This window comes from Oreochromis niloticus, linkage group LG22 (genome assembly GCF_001858045.2).
Source record: "Oreochromis niloticus isolate F11D_XX linkage group LG22, O_niloticus_UMD_NMBU, whole genome shotgun sequence".
NCBI lineage: Eukaryota > Metazoa > Chordata > Actinopteri > Cichliformes > Cichlidae > Oreochromis > Oreochromis niloticus.
Window position 1 is genome coordinate 11754797 of NC_031985.2, and position 18609 is coordinate 11773405.

At 42.0% G+C, this 18609-nt stretch overlaps 2 protein-coding genes across 3 annotated transcripts; both read right to left on the reverse strand.

The window, feature by feature from the left end:
- Positions 1–3077: 3077 nt before the first annotated feature.
- On the reverse strand, positions 3078–7642 carry LOC100695744 (gap junction alpha-9 protein). The gene is made up of 2 exons (XM_005452843.4): positions 7392–7642; positions 3078–5302 (listed from the first exon to the last, which is right to left on the reverse strand). The coding sequence occupies exon 2, from the start codon at positions 5283–5285 to the stop codon at positions 3774–3776; it is 1512 nt and encodes a 503-aa protein (XP_005452900.1). The 5' UTR covers positions 5286–5302; positions 7392–7642; the 3' UTR covers positions 3078–3773.
- A 2210-nt stretch (positions 7643–9852) lies between these two features.
- srsf10b (serine and arginine rich splicing factor 10b) lies at positions 9853–18591 on the reverse strand. Of its 2 annotated transcripts, none has more exons than XM_003447283.5 (6): positions 17206–17394; positions 14772–14876; positions 13725–13828; positions 12505–12676; positions 12369–12422; positions 9853–10973 (listed from the first exon to the last, which is right to left on the reverse strand). In XM_003447283.5, the coding sequence occupies exons 1-6, from the start codon at positions 17268–17270 to the stop codon at positions 10751–10753; spliced, it is 723 nt and encodes a 240-aa protein (XP_003447331.1). In that variant the 5' UTR covers positions 17271–17394; the 3' UTR covers positions 9853–10750. The 2 variants fall into 2 exon arrangements, 1 of the variants encoding a protein (XP_003447331.1); XR_002058058.2 differs by lacking the exons at positions 9853–10973; positions 12369–12422; positions 12505–12676; positions 14772–14876 and adding exons at positions 14280–14603; positions 17727–17816; positions 18011–18183; positions 18274–18591 and having other exon boundaries at positions 13782–13831; positions 17206–17640.
- Between the last annotated feature and the right edge of the window lie 18 nt (positions 18592–18609).

Consider the following 18609-nt stretch of genomic DNA (forward strand, 5'->3'; position numbering starts at 1 on the left):
TCTTTTGCTGCTGGTTTACTCAATATTGTTTGGAGAGAGATAAAACCTGCAGCTTCAGAATCAGCGCAAAAAGGGCGTAAACACAAAGTGCGGACCCGCCGAAACTTCAGAATCAGCGAGCTGTCAGCTTTCAGCTCGTGTCCGTGTCCGTGTCCGTGCCGTCGGGTGAGAAAGGCGACATCCTGACCAACCGCCCCCAACATGTCCGACTGGATAACCGCTGCTCATCAACAATCACAATGAACACCGGTGTACCACAGGGCTGTGTGATGAGCCCTTTCCTCTACTCCCTCTTCACCCACGACTGCAGACCTGCTGATGGTTCCAACACCATCATTAAGTTTGCAGATGACACCACGGTGATTGGCCTCATCAGTGACAACGATGAGGCCGCCTACAGGGAGGAGGTGGATCGTCTGGCTGAGTGGTGCGACACAAACAACCTGCTGCTTAACACCGAGAAGACTAAGGAGGTCATCGTGGACTACAGGAGGAATGCTGACCCACATCCACCCATCCACATTAAGGGGATGGCTGTGGAGCGTGTGAGCAGCTTCAAGTTCCTGGGAGTCCACATCTCCGAGGATCTCATCTGGACGACCAACTGCTCCAAGCTGGTCAAGAAGGCTCACCAGCGCCTCTTCTTCTTGAGGACTCTGAGGAAGAACCACCTGTCCTCAGACATCCTGGTGAATTTCTATCGCTGCACCATCGAGAGCATCCTGACCAACTGTATAACAGTCTGGTACGGGAACTGCTCTGCCTCGGACCGGAAAGCGTTGCAGAGGGTCGTGAAAACTGCCCAGCGCATCACCGGAGCACCACTTCCTGCCATAAAGGACATCTACAGGAAGCGGTGTCTGAAAAGGGCTGGGAAAATCATCAGAGACCCCAGTCACCCATCACATAGACTCTTCACCCTCCTGCCCTCTGGGAGGCGCTACAGGAGCCTCCGGACTAAGACCACCAGGTACCGGAACAGCTTCTTCCCCACAGCTGTCAGACTCCTGAACTCTGCCTCCTGACATCTGACCCACGTTAAACTCATGGACTGAACATACACACACCCACAACCACTAGCACTTTACCACTACTGTATAGTTCTGTGTAGATAATCATTCTGTACATACAATAATTTTTAATCCCACAACTGTTTATAACTTACATAGTTCACATTCTGTATAACTGTATATCTCAGATTTCTGTATAGTTTTTATTTCATATTTATATCCTGTTCATAGCCTGTACATAGCTTGTACTCACTACAGCCTGTACATACTTATAGTTATAGAATATTCATAACATACTTCACACTGTGTACATTATAACATACCATAATAGACCCATTTCTGTAATATACTTACACATCTCTATTATTGCTAATTTATATTGTAATATATCTATATCACGACTAAAGCACTTTCTGGATGGATGCAAACTGCATTTCGTTGCCCTGTACCTGTGACATGTGCAATGACAATAAAGTTGAATTCTATTCTATTCTATTCTATCTCACTGATTCTGATGTTTCGGCGGGTCTGTGCTTTGTGTTTATGTCTTTGTGCAGAATCCGTGTACCTGCTCTCATTGACTGTTTTAGCTGTTTGGTGGTTGTTGAAATTTTGTGAGGCTTAACCTGAGATTCTGGCATTTTGGGCAAAATAAATTTATATTAAAAAATCGATTCAGGATTTTAATGAATCGATATCACGTTATCCATGCGAGAATCGATTTTAATCGATAAATCGATAATCAAAACCCACCCCTGGTGCCAGGTGTAATAATTGTAAAATGCTTCCTACAGTGAAGCTACATCTCGTACATCTTCATATAGGTTTTTGTAGGAATTTGCTCACTTGTGTGGCAACAGTCATGGAAACATCATTGTGGCTTATATGTATGTTTTTTCTAACCACTGTAATGTTTTGCTGCAAGTGAGATTTACTGCTGGAAAAGTCTTGAGGAAGATATTTCATGTCAAAAGTAACAAAGTAAACAGACAGATGAGTTGAGTTAACTCCTTTGTTGCATAAAAATTATTGAAATCATAATTATGATGCACAGGTTCAAAATCAGCCTCCACCAGCCAGTGGGCCCGCTCGATCTCCCCCCTGACATGTAACAGTACATTTGCATAATGACTGAAACCAGCCCACTGAAGGAACAATGGGCTGTGAGGTCAGGAATTTGCATAATTATGATTAAGGAACTGACCTCACAGCCCATTGTTCCTTCAGTGGGCTGGTTTCAGTCATTATGCAAATGTACTGTTTATAAGGTTTGGGGAAACCTGCAGTCAGCTGAGACTGAAGAAGTCACTTGGATGAGTGACGAAACGTTTCTCCCACAAAACGCTACGTCCAGATGAACAGATTCAACTTTTGGAGATTTACTTTCCTGGATGATTGAGAATGCATCAAGAAGATATAAAAGGCATCATTATGTTAACGAGGTAAATGATCCTAGTCAGTACTGTTATTTAAGTTGAGGTTAACAGAGAGAAAACAACACTTCTTTTGCTATGAACTCTCAGACAGTATAAAACATAGGCGCAGGTTCGAGGTCTGAAAAGTGAAGCCCATGCAGAAACGCTTTAAACCTGCATTCTTACTAATGTCCACCGGGGGGGGGGGATTCCTGTGATTTCAAAAACAACGTGGGTGTCAAAGAAGTCAATGGGGAAGCAGCCCTCTGCCCTGACCTCTGTAAACACTTTCACGATTAGTTTATGGGTTAAGTCACTGCGTTTGGGTCATATTAATAAAAACATTAAGTCAAAAAACAGGAAGTAAATGAATAAATGGATATTCTAAGGAAGAAGGATTATCCAGGAAATGCTCATTGGCTTACTCTAACACTTATTAGAGGATCACCAGGGGGTCCTTTGTCCCTCATTGGGGGGATACTCCCACTGGGTTTAAATCTGGGACTCTCGGCCATTTGACCTTAGAACTGAAGAAGCTTCTCGGATGAGAGGTGAAACGTCTTCAAGCAACTTAAAGAAGTCCAGACGCTTTTCTTTGCAAACTCCTTTGACTACGATGACCTGGATGACTGAGAACCTTCACAGACTCATTGGCTTACCACTTGTGACTGACAGCTTGTTAACCACTGAGGATGCTACAGTTCCATGTCCATCTTTTATACTGTCTGTGAATGACCTGCAAGCCTTCATTTTAATTGTAAATATGAAAAAATGAAAGGTTAATAAAGCATTTGAGCAGATGTGTTTATCGCACAGTGCACCACACAAACATAAAGGTCAGCATTTTCTAAAGTTGGTTTCTGAGACAAGGACCCATTCTTATCTGTGAAAGCTACCAGAATTCATGGAGTTTAGCAATAATTCAGTGCTAGGTGCATGTTTCAGTTAAACAGTTCAGCGTGTGTGACCCTTCAGCCTTTATCTGACCATTAAAACATTTCAGAATAACTTATCATGACTTATCATCAAATATCATGAGGCCCCACTCAGTCATGTCAGTTGCTAACATAGCTTGATAGCTTGATCATTTGAGGGTCTAAGCTCAGTCTGGAAGCCTGAAACTGACCTGGAAATCTAAGAAAACAAGACTGTGCATCCTAGCTTGAATCCCTCTAAATGGAAGAGTGGATGTTAGATTGCTTGCGCGTCACGTGCTCTTTCTAACTAAGACTGGAGAATATCTCTGAAAAAATGGCACAAGCATAATCTCTGCAGGCTTTTTGTGATTGTCTAAACTGTGTAAAAGGTGCAGTAATACAGTGTTTTAATGGCTTCTTCTAAGCAGTCTTCATATCTGTAAATCAGTCGGGGCTCGTCTGCTGCTGGCGCTGCTGGCAGCTGACACTCGCCGGTTTGGTGGGGAGGCGGCAGGGCTATTGCTCTCCCGGCTGTGTCGAGATATAGAGCTCAGCTCCCCCGCAGAGTCTGGGCTCTGGGGTCTGCTCGGTCTCTTAATGTCTGACTTGGAGAGGATCCTCGCTCTAGGGCCGCCGCCGCCGCTGCTACGTAGCTTCATGCTGTTGTTCCCGTTGTAGGAGTCTCCACTGTCTGAGCCGTTTCCCTCCACAACTGTGGAGCAGTTCCACGGTGGGGTGATCCTTCGTGTCTTCCTCGTGATGCCTGACAGCACTGTGCTGGAGGAGGCATCTGAAACAGGCAGGGTGGGGTACTCAGATCTTGCACGCTCCAGGTCCTCGTGATGTGGTGGGGATTGATCTTCTCGTTCCTCCTGTTTGTCTGAAGGAGGGGACCTCGTCTCACTGCTGGTATTGTTGGAGTTGTTGTTGTGCTCCGTGGGACTCGGGACTCCTTCCTTGCCCTCCTTTTGACTGTCCGGCTTTCCACCAGGGTCCCCTTGAATTGGGACGAAGGCGGAGGAGGCGTTGAGGAGAGGGTAGTTGGGTCCGTTGCCCTGTTTCTCCAGCAGTAACGTGTACCCGCTTGGTGCTGTGGGGATCGTACTCTTGCGTCCCACAGTCGTTCCCATGCAAACCTGATGCACCACTGAGTCCTTTTTCGACTTGCTGACATAATAATCGTCCAGGTCATCCTTCAGGTGTGGATAGTAGTCCAGAATGCCCTTCTTAATCCTCTTGAAGCTCAGGTGCATGATCTCCAGCAGACTGAGGAAGAGGGAGATGCAGGCGATAGCTTGCATGAACATCATGAAAACAGTTTTCTCTGTCGGCCTCGAGACGAAGCAGTCCACCACGTTGGGACACGGCTCCCTCTCGCACTTGTAAAGGGTGCTCAGGCGGTTTCCGTACAGGATGTATTGACCCGTCATGAAGCTGACCTCCACCACTGAGCGCGTCACAATGTGGGCCACGTAGGTGCACAGCAGGGAGCCCCTCAGTGGTGCTTTGTTGAGCTTCCCCTGCTCCAGCTGCCTCATCTCCTTTTCAATCCTCTTCTTCACCTCTGTCAGCTCTGCATCCACCGCCTCCAGCTCCCGCCGGAGAGCCACTTTCTTGCAGTGGCGTTCCTTCTCCAGAGCACGCAGCTGGTAGATGGCATGACCCATGTACACCAGGGAGGGCGAGGACACAAATATCACCTGGAGCACCCAGTAGCGGATGAGGGAGATGGGGAAGGCCTGGTCGTAGCATACATTCCGGCACCCTGGCTGCTCGGTGTTGCAGATGAAGTCAGACTGCTCGTCATTCCAAACGTCTTCTGCAGCGACGCCCAGGACCAGCATTCGGAATATGAACAGGATGGTCAGCCAGATCTTGCCAACCATGGTGGAGTGGATGTGCACCTCCTCCAAGATCCCACCGAGGAAGTTCCAGTCTCCCATTTTTTACTTTAGCAGCTCTGTAACAAAAAAAAGAGAGAAACTCATTTCTTTACTACGAGTTCAATGTTTCTTCTAACCACTCGCACCTGTGATCTCACCTCCTCTGTGTCAGAATGAGAACCTTTCAACCTTCTTGAAGGACATTCAAAGCTCTTCTTTGGATCTCGGCTGATTTTTGTTATGTTCTCCATAAACATGATCCCACACTGCTTCAGTAATGTTGAGGTCAAACCTCTGGGGAGGCCAATCTATGACTGATGGAGTTCCACTGTGTGTTTTTCTATCCCAGGATGCTTTTACTGCATTGGCAGTGAATCAAAAAATGAAGCCAATCAGATTCATTCCAGATGGTGTTGCATGATAGATCAAAATGTGAAGGTACTTTTCTGCAGATCCTTAATAACACTGGCTGAAATGAAGCTCCAAGCATTGACAGCCCCCACCATATTTGCCTGTTGACATTCACTGTTGTAACTCTCTCCTGATAAGTGACAAGCTCTTCAGAAAGTCTGGAGAACTACTGCCCAAGACCACTTTAAAATAATTACAATAAGTCTGGCTCCTTGTCATTTAAGGCGAGTAGTAAGCCACAGTTAAAACCAGACACACACCACATATGGGGTGGCTGCAGCTTAGGAAGTAGATGGAGGTCAAATATCCTTTGGCAAGATACTGAACCCCAAGTAAATATCAGAGTCTGAATGTGTGTGAACGTGCTTGGATTAATAGCTGAATGAATGAATGAGTGAAGGGCATGTTGTATAAAGCTCTGGTACTCAGGTACAGTAGAAAAGCAATGTATAAGAACCAATGGTAAATGGATTGATTCTTATATAGTGCTTTTCTGCTCTCCCGGAGTACTCAAAGCGCTCTATACAACATGCCACATTCACCCATTCTCACAAGCACTCCCTCTAAACTGAGTGCTTTCTAACTACATTCACACACATTCACACTTCGACGGATGCATCGGAGAGCAATCTGGGATTAGGATTTTGCCCAAGGACACTTGACATGCAAATTGGAGGAGCCAGGGACTACTACTAACTAATCGAACCACTAACCTTCCTATCAGTAGGTGACCTGCTCTACCTCCTGAGCTACAGCCAATCCATTAACAAGTTTGAAGATTGCCCTCAGATGCAACAGGATGCAGCATTACAATCCTGAAAAGTACAAGTCCATGTAGCCCATTGGAAACAGAAGCTGATGTTTGCTCTTCACGTGTGGTGAAATCACAGATGCACGTGTGCCAGTGGTCAGAACAGGATTTTCATAGAACAAAGAGACGACCGTGAAGGGGAACACGGGTGCATTTAAAGGTTTTTCATGTTTTTATGGATAGAGACTAAGACTACTGACTAAGACTATCTTTAAAATGGTTTATTGATATTTTATATTATATCAAGGAACAGAACAGCACAGTGTAATTTAGAAGGTATAAAATCCATTCACATCAGTTAGATGCTTATTTCAGCGCGATCCTGAATATTTGTCTGCTGCTTTTCATTTTGAGCATGAAAATAAGTCACTTTCAAAAGTTCTTTCAATATGAATCAATTCTTTAAGGTTAGAAAAATCTTACTTATCATCTTTTTAATGTGTGATGTATTTAAATATTTTTGTGTAACTGTTTATTAGCCAACAAGTTTAAAAAAAGGATGCAAAGAAGCATATACAAGGTAATATCTGAGAATAACCTAACCCCAGAGAAGAGCTTCAGTTGCTTTTTTTAAAAAATATTAAAAATTTACACGGCAAAGCTGGTTTTCAAAATGAGCTGAAACTGAAGAAAAATGGCTTTAAAACGCTGCTTACATGCTGATACATCAGTAATTATTTTATAGTCTGATTCAAGAAAAAGTACAACACTGTTAGGTTACATTTCACTGCTGATGCTTTTAAATGTAAGCATCACTCCTTCAGAATAAAAGCCCCAGCTTACTGAGTTACAACTAAACCACAGCCCAGCAGACACCATTTGAGACAGGACTGTTCTTTTCACCAGTATTATGTGTCATCATTATAAAAACTTCCAGATAAATGAGTAAAACCAGACACAACCGATCATTTTAAATACAAATCAATAATTTAGCGTTAACTCACCTTTTATCTTCCATATGAAAATGTAACCATAAAGGCCTTTTTGATGTGACGCTGCTGATTTCTGACCTATGAAAGCATCTTTTATTTATTTTTCATCTCTTATTAAAGGTAAAATCTTCACACTGGCAGACATTTAACTCCCTGCTGTTGGTCACGAACTGGGTAAAAACAAATGAGGCGAGCTGGCACTAACTCTTCTCGACTTATAGGGTGTGAAACACCATCAATCAATTCCGTGGCAATGGTCTGCTGCCATTTACCTCGCAGCACTATGAATGGACGACCTGCCAGTTCCTGCGAGTCATCAGGGGTGAAATGTGCTCTAAAATATTTGGTTGTCTGTCGCCTATTTCTGGTTGAACCCAGAGGACCCTGGACTGGTTTGATCCTCTAAATTTAGATGAAAGTAGCACAGAACTGGGTGCACTGGGCTGGGCCTTGGTGGGAATATGGGTTCTTAGATGGCGCTCTCATTTTCTAAACTGTAGGATATTTTTGGATCTTACTCGAGGACAAAACAAACAAACAAATTGAAGACCGGTACTCCCAAAACTAGAGATATTAATTTTACAGAACCTCAATTCTACTTTATTCCAACAACAGATGTTACAATAGAAAGCTTTACTTTACATGAGCCTCCATGTTTGTTTTTTCAGGCTAAATGTTTTAATGAATATTTGTTTGACTATTTACCAGAATATGTTTTTAAAATTGCACAAATTAATGAGGAATTCAAAGAAAAGTCCCATTTTTTTTTTCTTAATGCACCTTCATAGATGGATATCTATTCATTTTGTTTTCCTCCATGAAGGAACTTTGTAATTTGAAAAGTTTTTCTTACATAATGGATTTCTTCTTCTTCTTTCATCTGCTGTCTTTACGGTACCCCACAGTGGATCATCTGCCTCCATCTCACCCTATCCCTAGCATGCTCCTCTGTCACACCAACCTTCCTTCACTATACCCATGAATCTCCTCCTCCTCCCCACAACAGGTCTTGCTGCCATCTGGTAAGTCTTGCTTCTGCTGACTGCTCATACCTCCAACTCTCCAGGTTCTCTAACACCTGCTCCCTACTCTGAAGAGCACAACGTCGTCTGCGAACATCATTGGCCACTGAGACTCCTGCCTGACCTCATCTGTCAACCTGTCAATCATAAATCGTCTATTGTGCTTATCTATTAACAGAAAAAAAGATTTATTTGATTTATGTAGAGTAAAATGTATTGCCATTGTTTGTCTGTTTCATCTTTATTTGTTTCCCATTTCTGCTACAGCAAGCAAATAATCATTATAAAAATAAGGAAGTGTTCAAACATCAAGATTTTATATTTAACCAATGAAACAGTACACTGAGTAGGCAGGGTGGAGGTGGTGTAAATCACAACAGTGTGAGCCTGGGGTCATGTCCTGGTCAAGATCATCTGCGGTTACGGCCCTGCAGGCTGGAATATTTTCCCCTACATTCACACAGAAGACTAATATTAAGCTGCTTCCAGGAATCCTGCCTCACACCTCATTTCTTAACACATTACTGATTAAACATAGACGGCTGTGGCTCAGGCCATCTCTGAATCGCAGGGCTGGTGGTTTGATTCCTAGCTGTCCAGTCTGCATGTCAAAGGGCAAGATACTGAACCCCGAGGTGCTCCCAGCGTGTTCACTGGAGTGTAAATATTTGATAGAAAGCACCTGAACATAGAGAAAGTGCTTGAACAGAAATGTGTTGTAAGAATCAGTCTGTTTACCCAATCTTCAGCCTTATACTGAAATAATACGTGATCTTGAGTATTGAACCCCCCTCATAGTTCACCTGAAATCATAATAAGACTCATGATACTGGTGATGTAGCTGTTCAGCTCTGCTCAGAAAAGCAGTAGAATCAATAGATGAAGCTCGATCTTCAGCCGTTACAGCTCGTCTCTGCACGTTTTGTGTTGTTTTAGAAGGTGGCAGGTACAAAAAGTCCAAACAGGAGTTTTAGGGGTTTAAGGATAACTGGCATCATAGATGCGACACTACAGGGTGGAGCACAGCTGGATTAAAGTGACCAGGAGTGGCAGGGACCGAGAGAAACCCAGAAACCCCTCTGATTACAGCATCATCGTGGTGCAGCCTCTTGTTTTTGTGATTATGCTCATACTGGTGACTGTATGGTTGATAAGGACTTCCACCATCTGCAGCTTTATTCATCTGACTGATGCATTTTTCCAATACGGCGATCAATGGGACGCGTCCGATTTCATCCATGGCTGCCTCTTTGCTGAGAATCTAATTTCAGTTGTTCCATTAAAAGGAAATCGATGGACGGGGCCGCGCTCACAGACTGTCCTGCTCCGTTTTCCAGGCAGACGCCGGGGATCCACAGGACACCGGGGTCTCCGAGGAGGAGAAAACTCTGAATCACTTGTGTTCAATAATGAACTTTGGTCAAGCAAGTACAGAAACAAGCCACGCAGTGTTTTCTTTAACCAAAAGTTAACCATTTATTAATCAAAATAACAGTTTTTTTCCTACTAAAGATAGAAGATAAGAATAAAACATGCAGCGACACGAGTTGTTCTGAAAAACACCGTCAAGTAAACCTGCTTCTCCTCAGAGAAACAATAACTTGGGGGGGGGGAAAGAAAAAAGGGTTTAACTCATACAGAAAACACCACAAAGAGAAAACAAATGACTGTATAGGTCAGCTTGTTGTTGACGTCTTTAACACTTTAGGGACCACAGCATCACCTCTGTGTGTTTTAGCACCTGTGCTCATGTACTTGACTAAACTGCAGACACACGCCATCAGCTTTAATGCCTTTTCTTTCAAGAAGTTCTCAGTTTCTTCCATAAAACACGTCTTTAAAAAAATCTTGAATACATTTATCTCATTGTGATGCGTTATCGCTGTCAAACGAATGTAAATTTAAAAAACAGCGGTGAAACTGGCTGACAGTAAAGTACCAAGTACACGATTAGTTATAAAACACACAAAGATGTGTTTGGTTCACCAACAGACTCAATACTTGATTAAAATACTGAATGTCAGGGATTGTTTAGCAAAAGTGGGTGCATAGGGTTTAGAAAACAAAAATCATCAGTAACTGGTTGTATATATAAAAAAGACTGTATATTCTTCCCGTCAGGCTGAGCGCAGAAACCGCTGAATCTTGCTCCTAAAGAGAATATCACAGGACAACTTTATAAAACCAAGCCGAGGAGCTGCAGCGCTGTTCTTAAAATGGAATAGCGAAAACGAGCTTTCTACAAATGGACGTTACATTCATGGCAAACAAACACCTTTACTTAACAAAACGACCAGCTCTGCTCTGTCTGACAGAACCGGGGGAACGGGGTGGGGAGTGGGTTCTGCTTTAGCGTCCTCCTGTCTTGCGCCCGGCCCAGGACCGGGACCGAGAACGTGAGCGAGAGTGCGATCTCGACGCAGACCGGGACCTGGAGCGGGACGGGGAATGCGTCTGTCGCACTTCTTCCTCAACGTAGCGGGAGGTGGACGGCGGTTTGACGTTCTCTCGTGGAGATGCGGATCTGGAGCGGGATCGCTCTCTGGAGACTCTCCGGGGTCTCTGCTTGTATCTGAAGGCACACAAATTAAAAGACACGTCACACTCAACAGATTAAATCGCTTTTAGATGCATCTTAGCTCCAATATTACTTTCAACTGGCTGTGGGGGGAATTAATTAGGGCTGTGGGGTGACATGAGTGACTGATTATCCCTTCCGCCTCTTCTCTCATTAAAACAGAAGAGTGTGAAATATGGAATTTCCTCCTCAGAGCATGAGGATCATTAGTGTTACTCCCCAGGAGTCAAATCTGATGATATCCCATGAATTTCTGACTTGTGGGCACCGTTACAGATGAAATGACGCAGACTGCATCTAACAACAACTGGTAGAACATGGATAACATGAACAGTAATGTATGTAAAGGAGGAAAAGACTGTAGGGTTCAATAACATCACCACATCAGTACAGAAGAGTTTAAAAACCAGTTCATGAAGCTACCAGTTTTCACCCAGCTGTGCTGCTGTGTGCGCCAAATGGTTTAAGACTGACACTGTCCAACAATTTGATGCCGACACACACACAACATGGAGCCACGATGGCCCGCTCGACCACCTCGTTCCTTCTGTATTTTAACTGGCTCCTAAAAAAATGAATAAATAAATAAACGCCTCACACCTTGCTTTACACCCAACCTGCATCTTTCAGCTCATCTGCACACGACAGTCTTCATTATGCAGCTGTCTCTAAAACAAATGGCAGTCGATGAAAAAAATAAGTAAATAAAGGACTCGTGTTAACTGCGATTATGGAAATGAGCAGCTGTCGACTGCAGAGAAACACTTTCTTCACTGAACTCATTTCATTCATTTCCTTCGAGTCTTTCTACCATCTGATGTCGCCTTTGCCGCTGTATGACAAAGCTGATGTCAAATTAACAAGCTGCTGCTTCTGCACCTCTCGATTTTTCTAACCTGGCGTGTTGTACCGCTGCAGCTGGACTGAGGACACAAGTGTTGTATTGTGTCCGTCTTTACCTCTTTTTAATGATCTATTAGTGCAGACACTCAGAAATTCACAATTATACAGAGGGAGGTGTTGCAACAGCTGAAAAAGACGACAAGAACTTAAAAATAAATCTGTAACTTCTTGTGGCGTGGGTATTCCAGTGCATTTAGTCGCATGTTATTCTATTTGTCATTTAATGGTTGTTGGCAAAGAAAATCTACATTACTTCCACCTTGTGGTTGCAGCAGCACATTACAAAGATGGATTTTAGTAAAACAACAGAAGTGCCCCCCCCCCTTTTTAAAGTTCAAATCTGTGCAGACAGCAGCTAGCAGTGCTGCTTCCACATCAATCGAATTCTAATTTAAACATTTTCCCGTGTTTGAATTTTAAATCATCTTTCACAGTCCAAGGCGACATCTGTGTAAACGTGGTCTTAGTCTAGGAGAGAAGTTGTACCTTTCATCCTCGCGGCTCCTGCTTCTTCCTCTTCCATACACCCGTCCACGAGACCTGAGGAAGAATGAAAACGTTATTTTCCTTCTCACAAAGAACACCTGGGACCGACCGACTCTCTTCTGAGAGATTAACTCACTCTCGAGGACTCTCTGAACGTCTGCGGCGGCGATCGTAAGATGGGCTGCGCGACCTGTATCTGTCGTAACTGCGGCTGCGTGACCGCCGGCGCCGGCTGTCTCGTTCGTAGTCGTCATACCGGGAGGATCTTCCTGGGGAACGCCGCTCCTTTGATTTCATCTGATTTGGTGCTGGTGAAAACGAAGAGGAGGAGGAAGTGGTTAAAGCAGAAGACAGTTAAAACCATGACGGTTGATGCTTAATTTTAAACACTTAACAATCCTGAACATGTGATTTAAAAGGAACCCTGACTATGACGACACATACTGCAGATTTCTTGGTTGTTAAAACGTTGGGGGGGTGGGGAATCCTTTCAGTCTCAGTTCGTGACTGTTGTTTATGTCACAATGCAGTCTGGGTAATGATGCCTAACAGTTTGAACAAGAGTAGACTGATATGCAAGGCTCACTGGGAAGCTTTTATAAGACTTACTCGCCACAGTGGTTAGCTCCACATATTTAATTTAGCAGATTTTTATACCATATGGCCTGACGCGACCACAAATGGATTTCTGTCTCCTCCTGGCATCAAACCCTGAATCTTTTGTATGTTAAATAAATGTGTGGAGCCACAGAACTGATGCAGGTTATTTGTTTTTGCCTGAGTGGCGACATTTATCATTCCAGATAAGACTGCAGCACACCTCACCAGCTTAAGCCAGTGTGCTGATGTAACTGCTGGCTCATGCAACACCCAAAACAGTGTAACTGAGCTGAAATGAGGCCAGTGCAGATAAATTGCATGAATAAAATTTATGTATTCTCACCAATTTACTCAGTAAATCTGCTTGTTTTCTATATTTTGAAAAGTTAACAGGACAACGTTAGAGTTGATTCTGATGTCTCCTTATAAATAAAAGGATCATATCCAGTTCTTCTTCACACTGAGGAAAGCTTACTAATACTAAACCTGTATCAGATAAATTCAGTGTCTGCAGATAATGAAAACAGAGTACCGGGATGTTGTTGGAAATGGGTCTAATTTTAAACGGCATGTTTCATGGGGAGGAGACCACCAGCTAAATATTAAGAAATAATAAATAATCAGGGTTCCTTTTAAAAAGATGAAACTGAGCTGGTCACACATATTTATATCATTGGAAGTCACAGATTAATATTTACACCAACAGCAAAAATAAAGTGTTTGAATCTAATTCAGACACAAAAACCAGACACTTACTTTTCCTGTCGCCCTGTGCAAACTGGATTTCAATCTGCCGACCACAGACCCACTTCCTGTCCAGGCTGTGAAGAGCATCTTCGGCATCACGCACGTCCTCAAATATGCTGAGTGGTTAAGGTTTCTGATTCTTTCTCTCTTTTTTTTTAAGGCCTCACAAATTTAAAGAAATGTTTTTTTCTCCTAAACAAATAAAAGGCTTCTCAAGAAAAAGAACCATGCACTTCATAAACTTTTACTTTAGTTAAATTTGTGAGGCCCGGCTTACCATGTAAAAACATTTATAAAAGACACCGTTTACATTACTGTAAGACAGGTGAGAAAACAACACACAAACACGCTCAACTGACTGCCTTTTTTTTTTTTTTTTAGAGATAAAAGATGAAGCAAGCTCTTTTCAAACACATCATCTAACTGTCTGAGGGATCAGGACAGTGACTATATTAAAAAAAAAAAAAAAAAATCAAACACAATAAGACTGGATTAAATCGTTTCATCAGTGTCACAGGGAAAGCTGATTTTGGTGTCATGTCAAATTTGTGGATGGGAGGATACAAAATAATTCAGACTTGTTACCTTTGCCCATGCTTGACTTTGAACTTCATCTTGATCTTTACACTCTTTAACCGACTCCCACAGAGACTCGGGGGTTTCCTGCTTGCTTTCTCCTCTTAAACCTCTTTTTCTTTTCCCCATTCTTTGCCGCCATATCCAAATCCAAGCTTTGTCTCCGTTCCCTTTTTCCTCTTCATGCTTTACTTTCTCTTTTCAACCTTTTCCCTCCCTCTGATCCTGCAGGTCTGTGTCTTTACAGCTACTCTATATGGGTCTTTGTAACTCTTTGTGGCCGGTTTCCACAACTGGACGCGTTTACATTTTCTGAAGCAATAACAGAGAAATATGCGTGTTAGATATTCAATCAGATTATGTGCAAAAAAGAAAATGCATCATAAAAAATAAATTAATAAAAATCTTCTCTGCCGAAAGGAAATTTAAATAATTGGTTAGCAGCAGCATACACAGTTAAAAATCATTGGGAAAGGATATTGAATGTATGCAAATCCTCTTGGCTGACGTGTATAGAAGTCAAGTGGGATGTAGACATCTACTATCGGCCCATAGCGGCCAAACTCACGCCGCAAATCCTCAGGCCTGAACACCGTAAATACAAGTATAACTCAACTGACCATCACGGGCATCTCTACCTACATCATCAACCAGTGTCAACAGCTGGTGAATAGGGGGACAGTTCACCTCAGAGTACATTTTTTTTCCTCTTACCTGGAGTGATCCACCTGTTAAAAGAGCTCAAAGACAATTTGTATCCCAGCAGGGCTGTTTTTAAACAGAGCAGGTGGCAAACACTGAGGAGCTCTTTTAGGCTTTATTTATTTATTAATCAATCAAGAAATGAGAGTCCTGGATGACAAAGCAGGATTTGGGTAACTTCCGTATTACGATGGTGTCTCACGTCGACCCAACTGATGGTAACTAACCTGCCCCACAGTACATTAAGTTCGAAATTAGAGAGCAGTGAAAACAGCCTGTTTTTTCTCTCTCATGATTCAATTGTGGTCACATAATCAGCCCATTTTCCATCTACCCCCTCTGAATATAAGACTTCCTGATCATATATCAAATACAACCTCAGGGTTTTCCCTTCATACAAATCCTTTTAATGTCACTCAGAGAGCTTCTCACGTTCAAAGAAAGAATAATATACCAAACCTGTCATTAAAATATAAAGCATTTGAACCATGTTGTGGATGTAATTTACTCAAGTATAAAATAGCCTCTGTTTTAGCAAGTGACCTCAATTAACAGGAAACTGGTTTTCTCTTCTTGTGGCCTATATATGTGCACAGTCATTGCAAAAATGAAAAACCCTCAACCCGCACATAAAAGCTTCAAAATGTTAATTTGGTTAAGAAACAATCTTTTATTTTGTGATAAATGCAAAAAGTAACCAGTCTAGATTTTGTCCTTGTATGTAAAGCATTTTGAGTCGACTGGTCTTTTCTCCAAAGCAAAAGCCACCAAGGCTCATTGGTATTGTAATTTTCAGAAGTTTCATTGCCTAGTAGTCCGTCGTTTTTTTCTGCGTTTAAACAGATAAAAAAATCTTTAGTAAAATAATCTGGGAAATTTTTAGAAAATGGGGGCAAAAAAAAAAGCTTCTCACAGTTTGCCACCCTCTTTAGGTGAACTGTCCCTTTAAAATATCCACACTTTTTAATATCAACATACAATTCATGTTAATGTCATTGGTGTAGCACTGACACATTATAAACAGTTACAAGGCCGTCCACCTTAACACACAGATGCAAATGTAAAATTGAGGAAATTAAGCTCAGGTCACAGTGTCAGTGAGATTAAAATCAGCTTCAACATCCATGTCAAACAGTGTTAATCAGTGGTGACAGAGGTCAGTAATACTTTTTTGGTCTGTATTGTTAATAGTTTTTGAGATGTTTGTGTTTAAATATTGCCTCAGATTGCAATGTGTTTAAGAAGCCTGAAAGCGGTTTTACTGACCTTTAATTTTCTAATTTTGATATATGAGCTAAAACATCACAGCAATCATTACACATGCCCAAACTTTGTACCATAAATTATTTTAGGAAATTCTGAGATGTTTAAGAACAAAATGTTGATGAGTTTTTAACGATTAACCCATTTCACTCTGCTTTTAAATACTACTCCAAAACTTTAATATTTAAGCGTTATTAACACATCTAGCAAGTTTAGTATTTTTAAAAACCAAGTTAACCCAACCTTATGTGATCAGATTAGATTTACACTGAGACTAAACCTAGATATAACAACAACAATGAAATATGATAATAACAAATAAATGATAAACCATTACAGGTAGAGATGAATTCACAAGCTACACATTATACAACATTGAAACGAGCTTTCATTTGCGATCGTGTATTCGGAGGTCAGTATTTTGGCAGTTTAAAATGAGAATTTTTTTGTGCTAATCACATGTAAATATGCAAACTTAATTCAGCAAACCGACCTCTGAGGTTGTAACTAATCAATCAATAATCACGCGTGTTTAAAATTGATAACGGCCAACAAACACCAGGTTAACGTTAGCTGAGGCCATTCATTTTTGTCCCTTCAGATTAACTCCACATTGTAGGTTTTTTGCCTCCTTTTAAATCTTTCAAAGATTCACGGAGTTGTTTACGAGCTTTCGTTAGCCAGCTAGCTTTGATAGCTTGACTATAAACATGAAAAAGTTCGCGTCTACAGGAGCAACACAAACGTTACTAATGCTTATAAAACCACAACAAAGACATATATGGCCAAAATAATGTAACGTAGATTTGAAATGCGGCGCTGCTCCTGGTCAGCGTTTCCTTTTCAGTTTGCACGTTGAGGCCTACCTTGACTATCAGGCTAACTTAGCTAGCTACAATTAACACGAGTTAACTCGTAGACGAGTAGCGGCTTCTTTACGAGGACTCACCTGGACTCATCGGAGATGTTCCTGACAAACAAAGACGTGTTTGGAGGCCTCATGTATCTGGCCATAAAGTTACACTCACTCAGCAGAAGATGGTTTTTTTTTTTTAGGGGGGAAACGAAAGGCTGCGAAAGGGAAAAAATTAGCAACGCATGCGCACTCAGAAGGCGCCTTCCTGCTTCTTCTTCGCTCACACGAAAGAGTGTACATAAAAATCCCCACAGCGCCCTCTACATTCAGAATATCGCCTTACAGTAAATAACGAGTTGTATAGTGTTTGCATATATTTTTTTTTATTAACTTCAGCTTTATTTATGTAGTTATATGTCAACTTGGTTCATCTTCTTTCACATGCGGAATTCTGAGAGGGATCCATGAGCTGGCCGGTCAGACTCGTTTGCTCCTGCTGGTGAAGGTTACAGAGCCAGCAGTGATAGTCTAGATATAAACAGTAAGCAGACACATTAGAAGAACATGGATGATTCACATTCACAGCAGTTTTAAGAAGAATTAGAACCACCCACCTCGATCATTTCATCCCCTTGAATCTCTCTGACTGAGGTGAACTTGTCATTTTCAGCTATCAGCTTCCCGTTCTCCTCTCTGACAATGCACTAACCAGGCACAAAATCATTGTTGTAGTCAATAACAGTTAAAGATTAAAAAAATAATAACAGAGATACATCTGCTGCTTAATGTGCCTGCATAAATCACATCATTCATCTCTGCACTGCTGCATCCAATGTTAATCTTAAATTCACAAAACTCTAAAAACTCAAATGTGTTGAGCATGAGGTCTCTGAACTACCTTAATCTTCCTTCCATCCAAAGTAGTTATTTCTGTCTCCTTTCCAAGGCTAAACGACTGGACTTTGGTGGAGACTGGAGTCTTCATGGTGCAGGTGAAGTCTTTGCCGTTCTGCTCTATGATGATCACCGGTTTCACTTCCTTACGCATTTTGATAATCATTTGAGGTGCACCTAGAAAGTATAAATACAAAAAACAAAAACAAAAAAACATTTAATATATTCAGGAAATAAATAAATCCTTTAAGTTTTAAAATATCTTACCTATGGCTTTGAGAAACTCCTCAAGGTTTTCCTCAGAATAAACTTTCCAGGTGCCGTTGAAGTTCATGTTTGCTGCAGAAGATGTTGTCACAGTCTCATCACACGCTGCTGGTTGGCATGCTGGGGATTTCAAACTCCCTGTTATTTCTTTAATTGTCTTTCCACTGAGGGGCCTCAGTAGCCTGAACTCATCCATTAGTCCTCATTCACAGCATCTTATTTTTAATCCTGACATCTTTAAAGTATTCCTGTATTCTGTATCCTGTGTAGCTGCCTATATTCAGGCAGCTACAAAGGCGGAGTCTGCTCCACCTTTTGACTCCTACTACCTGCACT

Coding starts and splice junctions, on each gene's coding strand:
- LOC100695744 (XM_005452843.4), bottom strand. CDS start 5,285: ATGGGAGACTGGAACTTCCTCGGTGGGATCTTGGAGGAGGTGCACATC.
- srsf10b (XM_003447283.5), bottom strand. CDS start 17,270: ATGGCCAGATACATGAGGCCTCCAAACACGTCTTTGTTTGTCAGGAAC. Junction 12,423..12,504: donor CGTTCAGAGAGTCCTCGAGA/GTGAGTTAATCT, acceptor ATTCTTCCTCAG/GTCTCGTGGACGGGTGTATG. Junction 10,974..12,368: donor AGGAGCCGCGAGGATGAAAG/GTACAACTTCTC, acceptor GTGTGCCTTCAG/ATACAAGCAGAGACCCCGGA.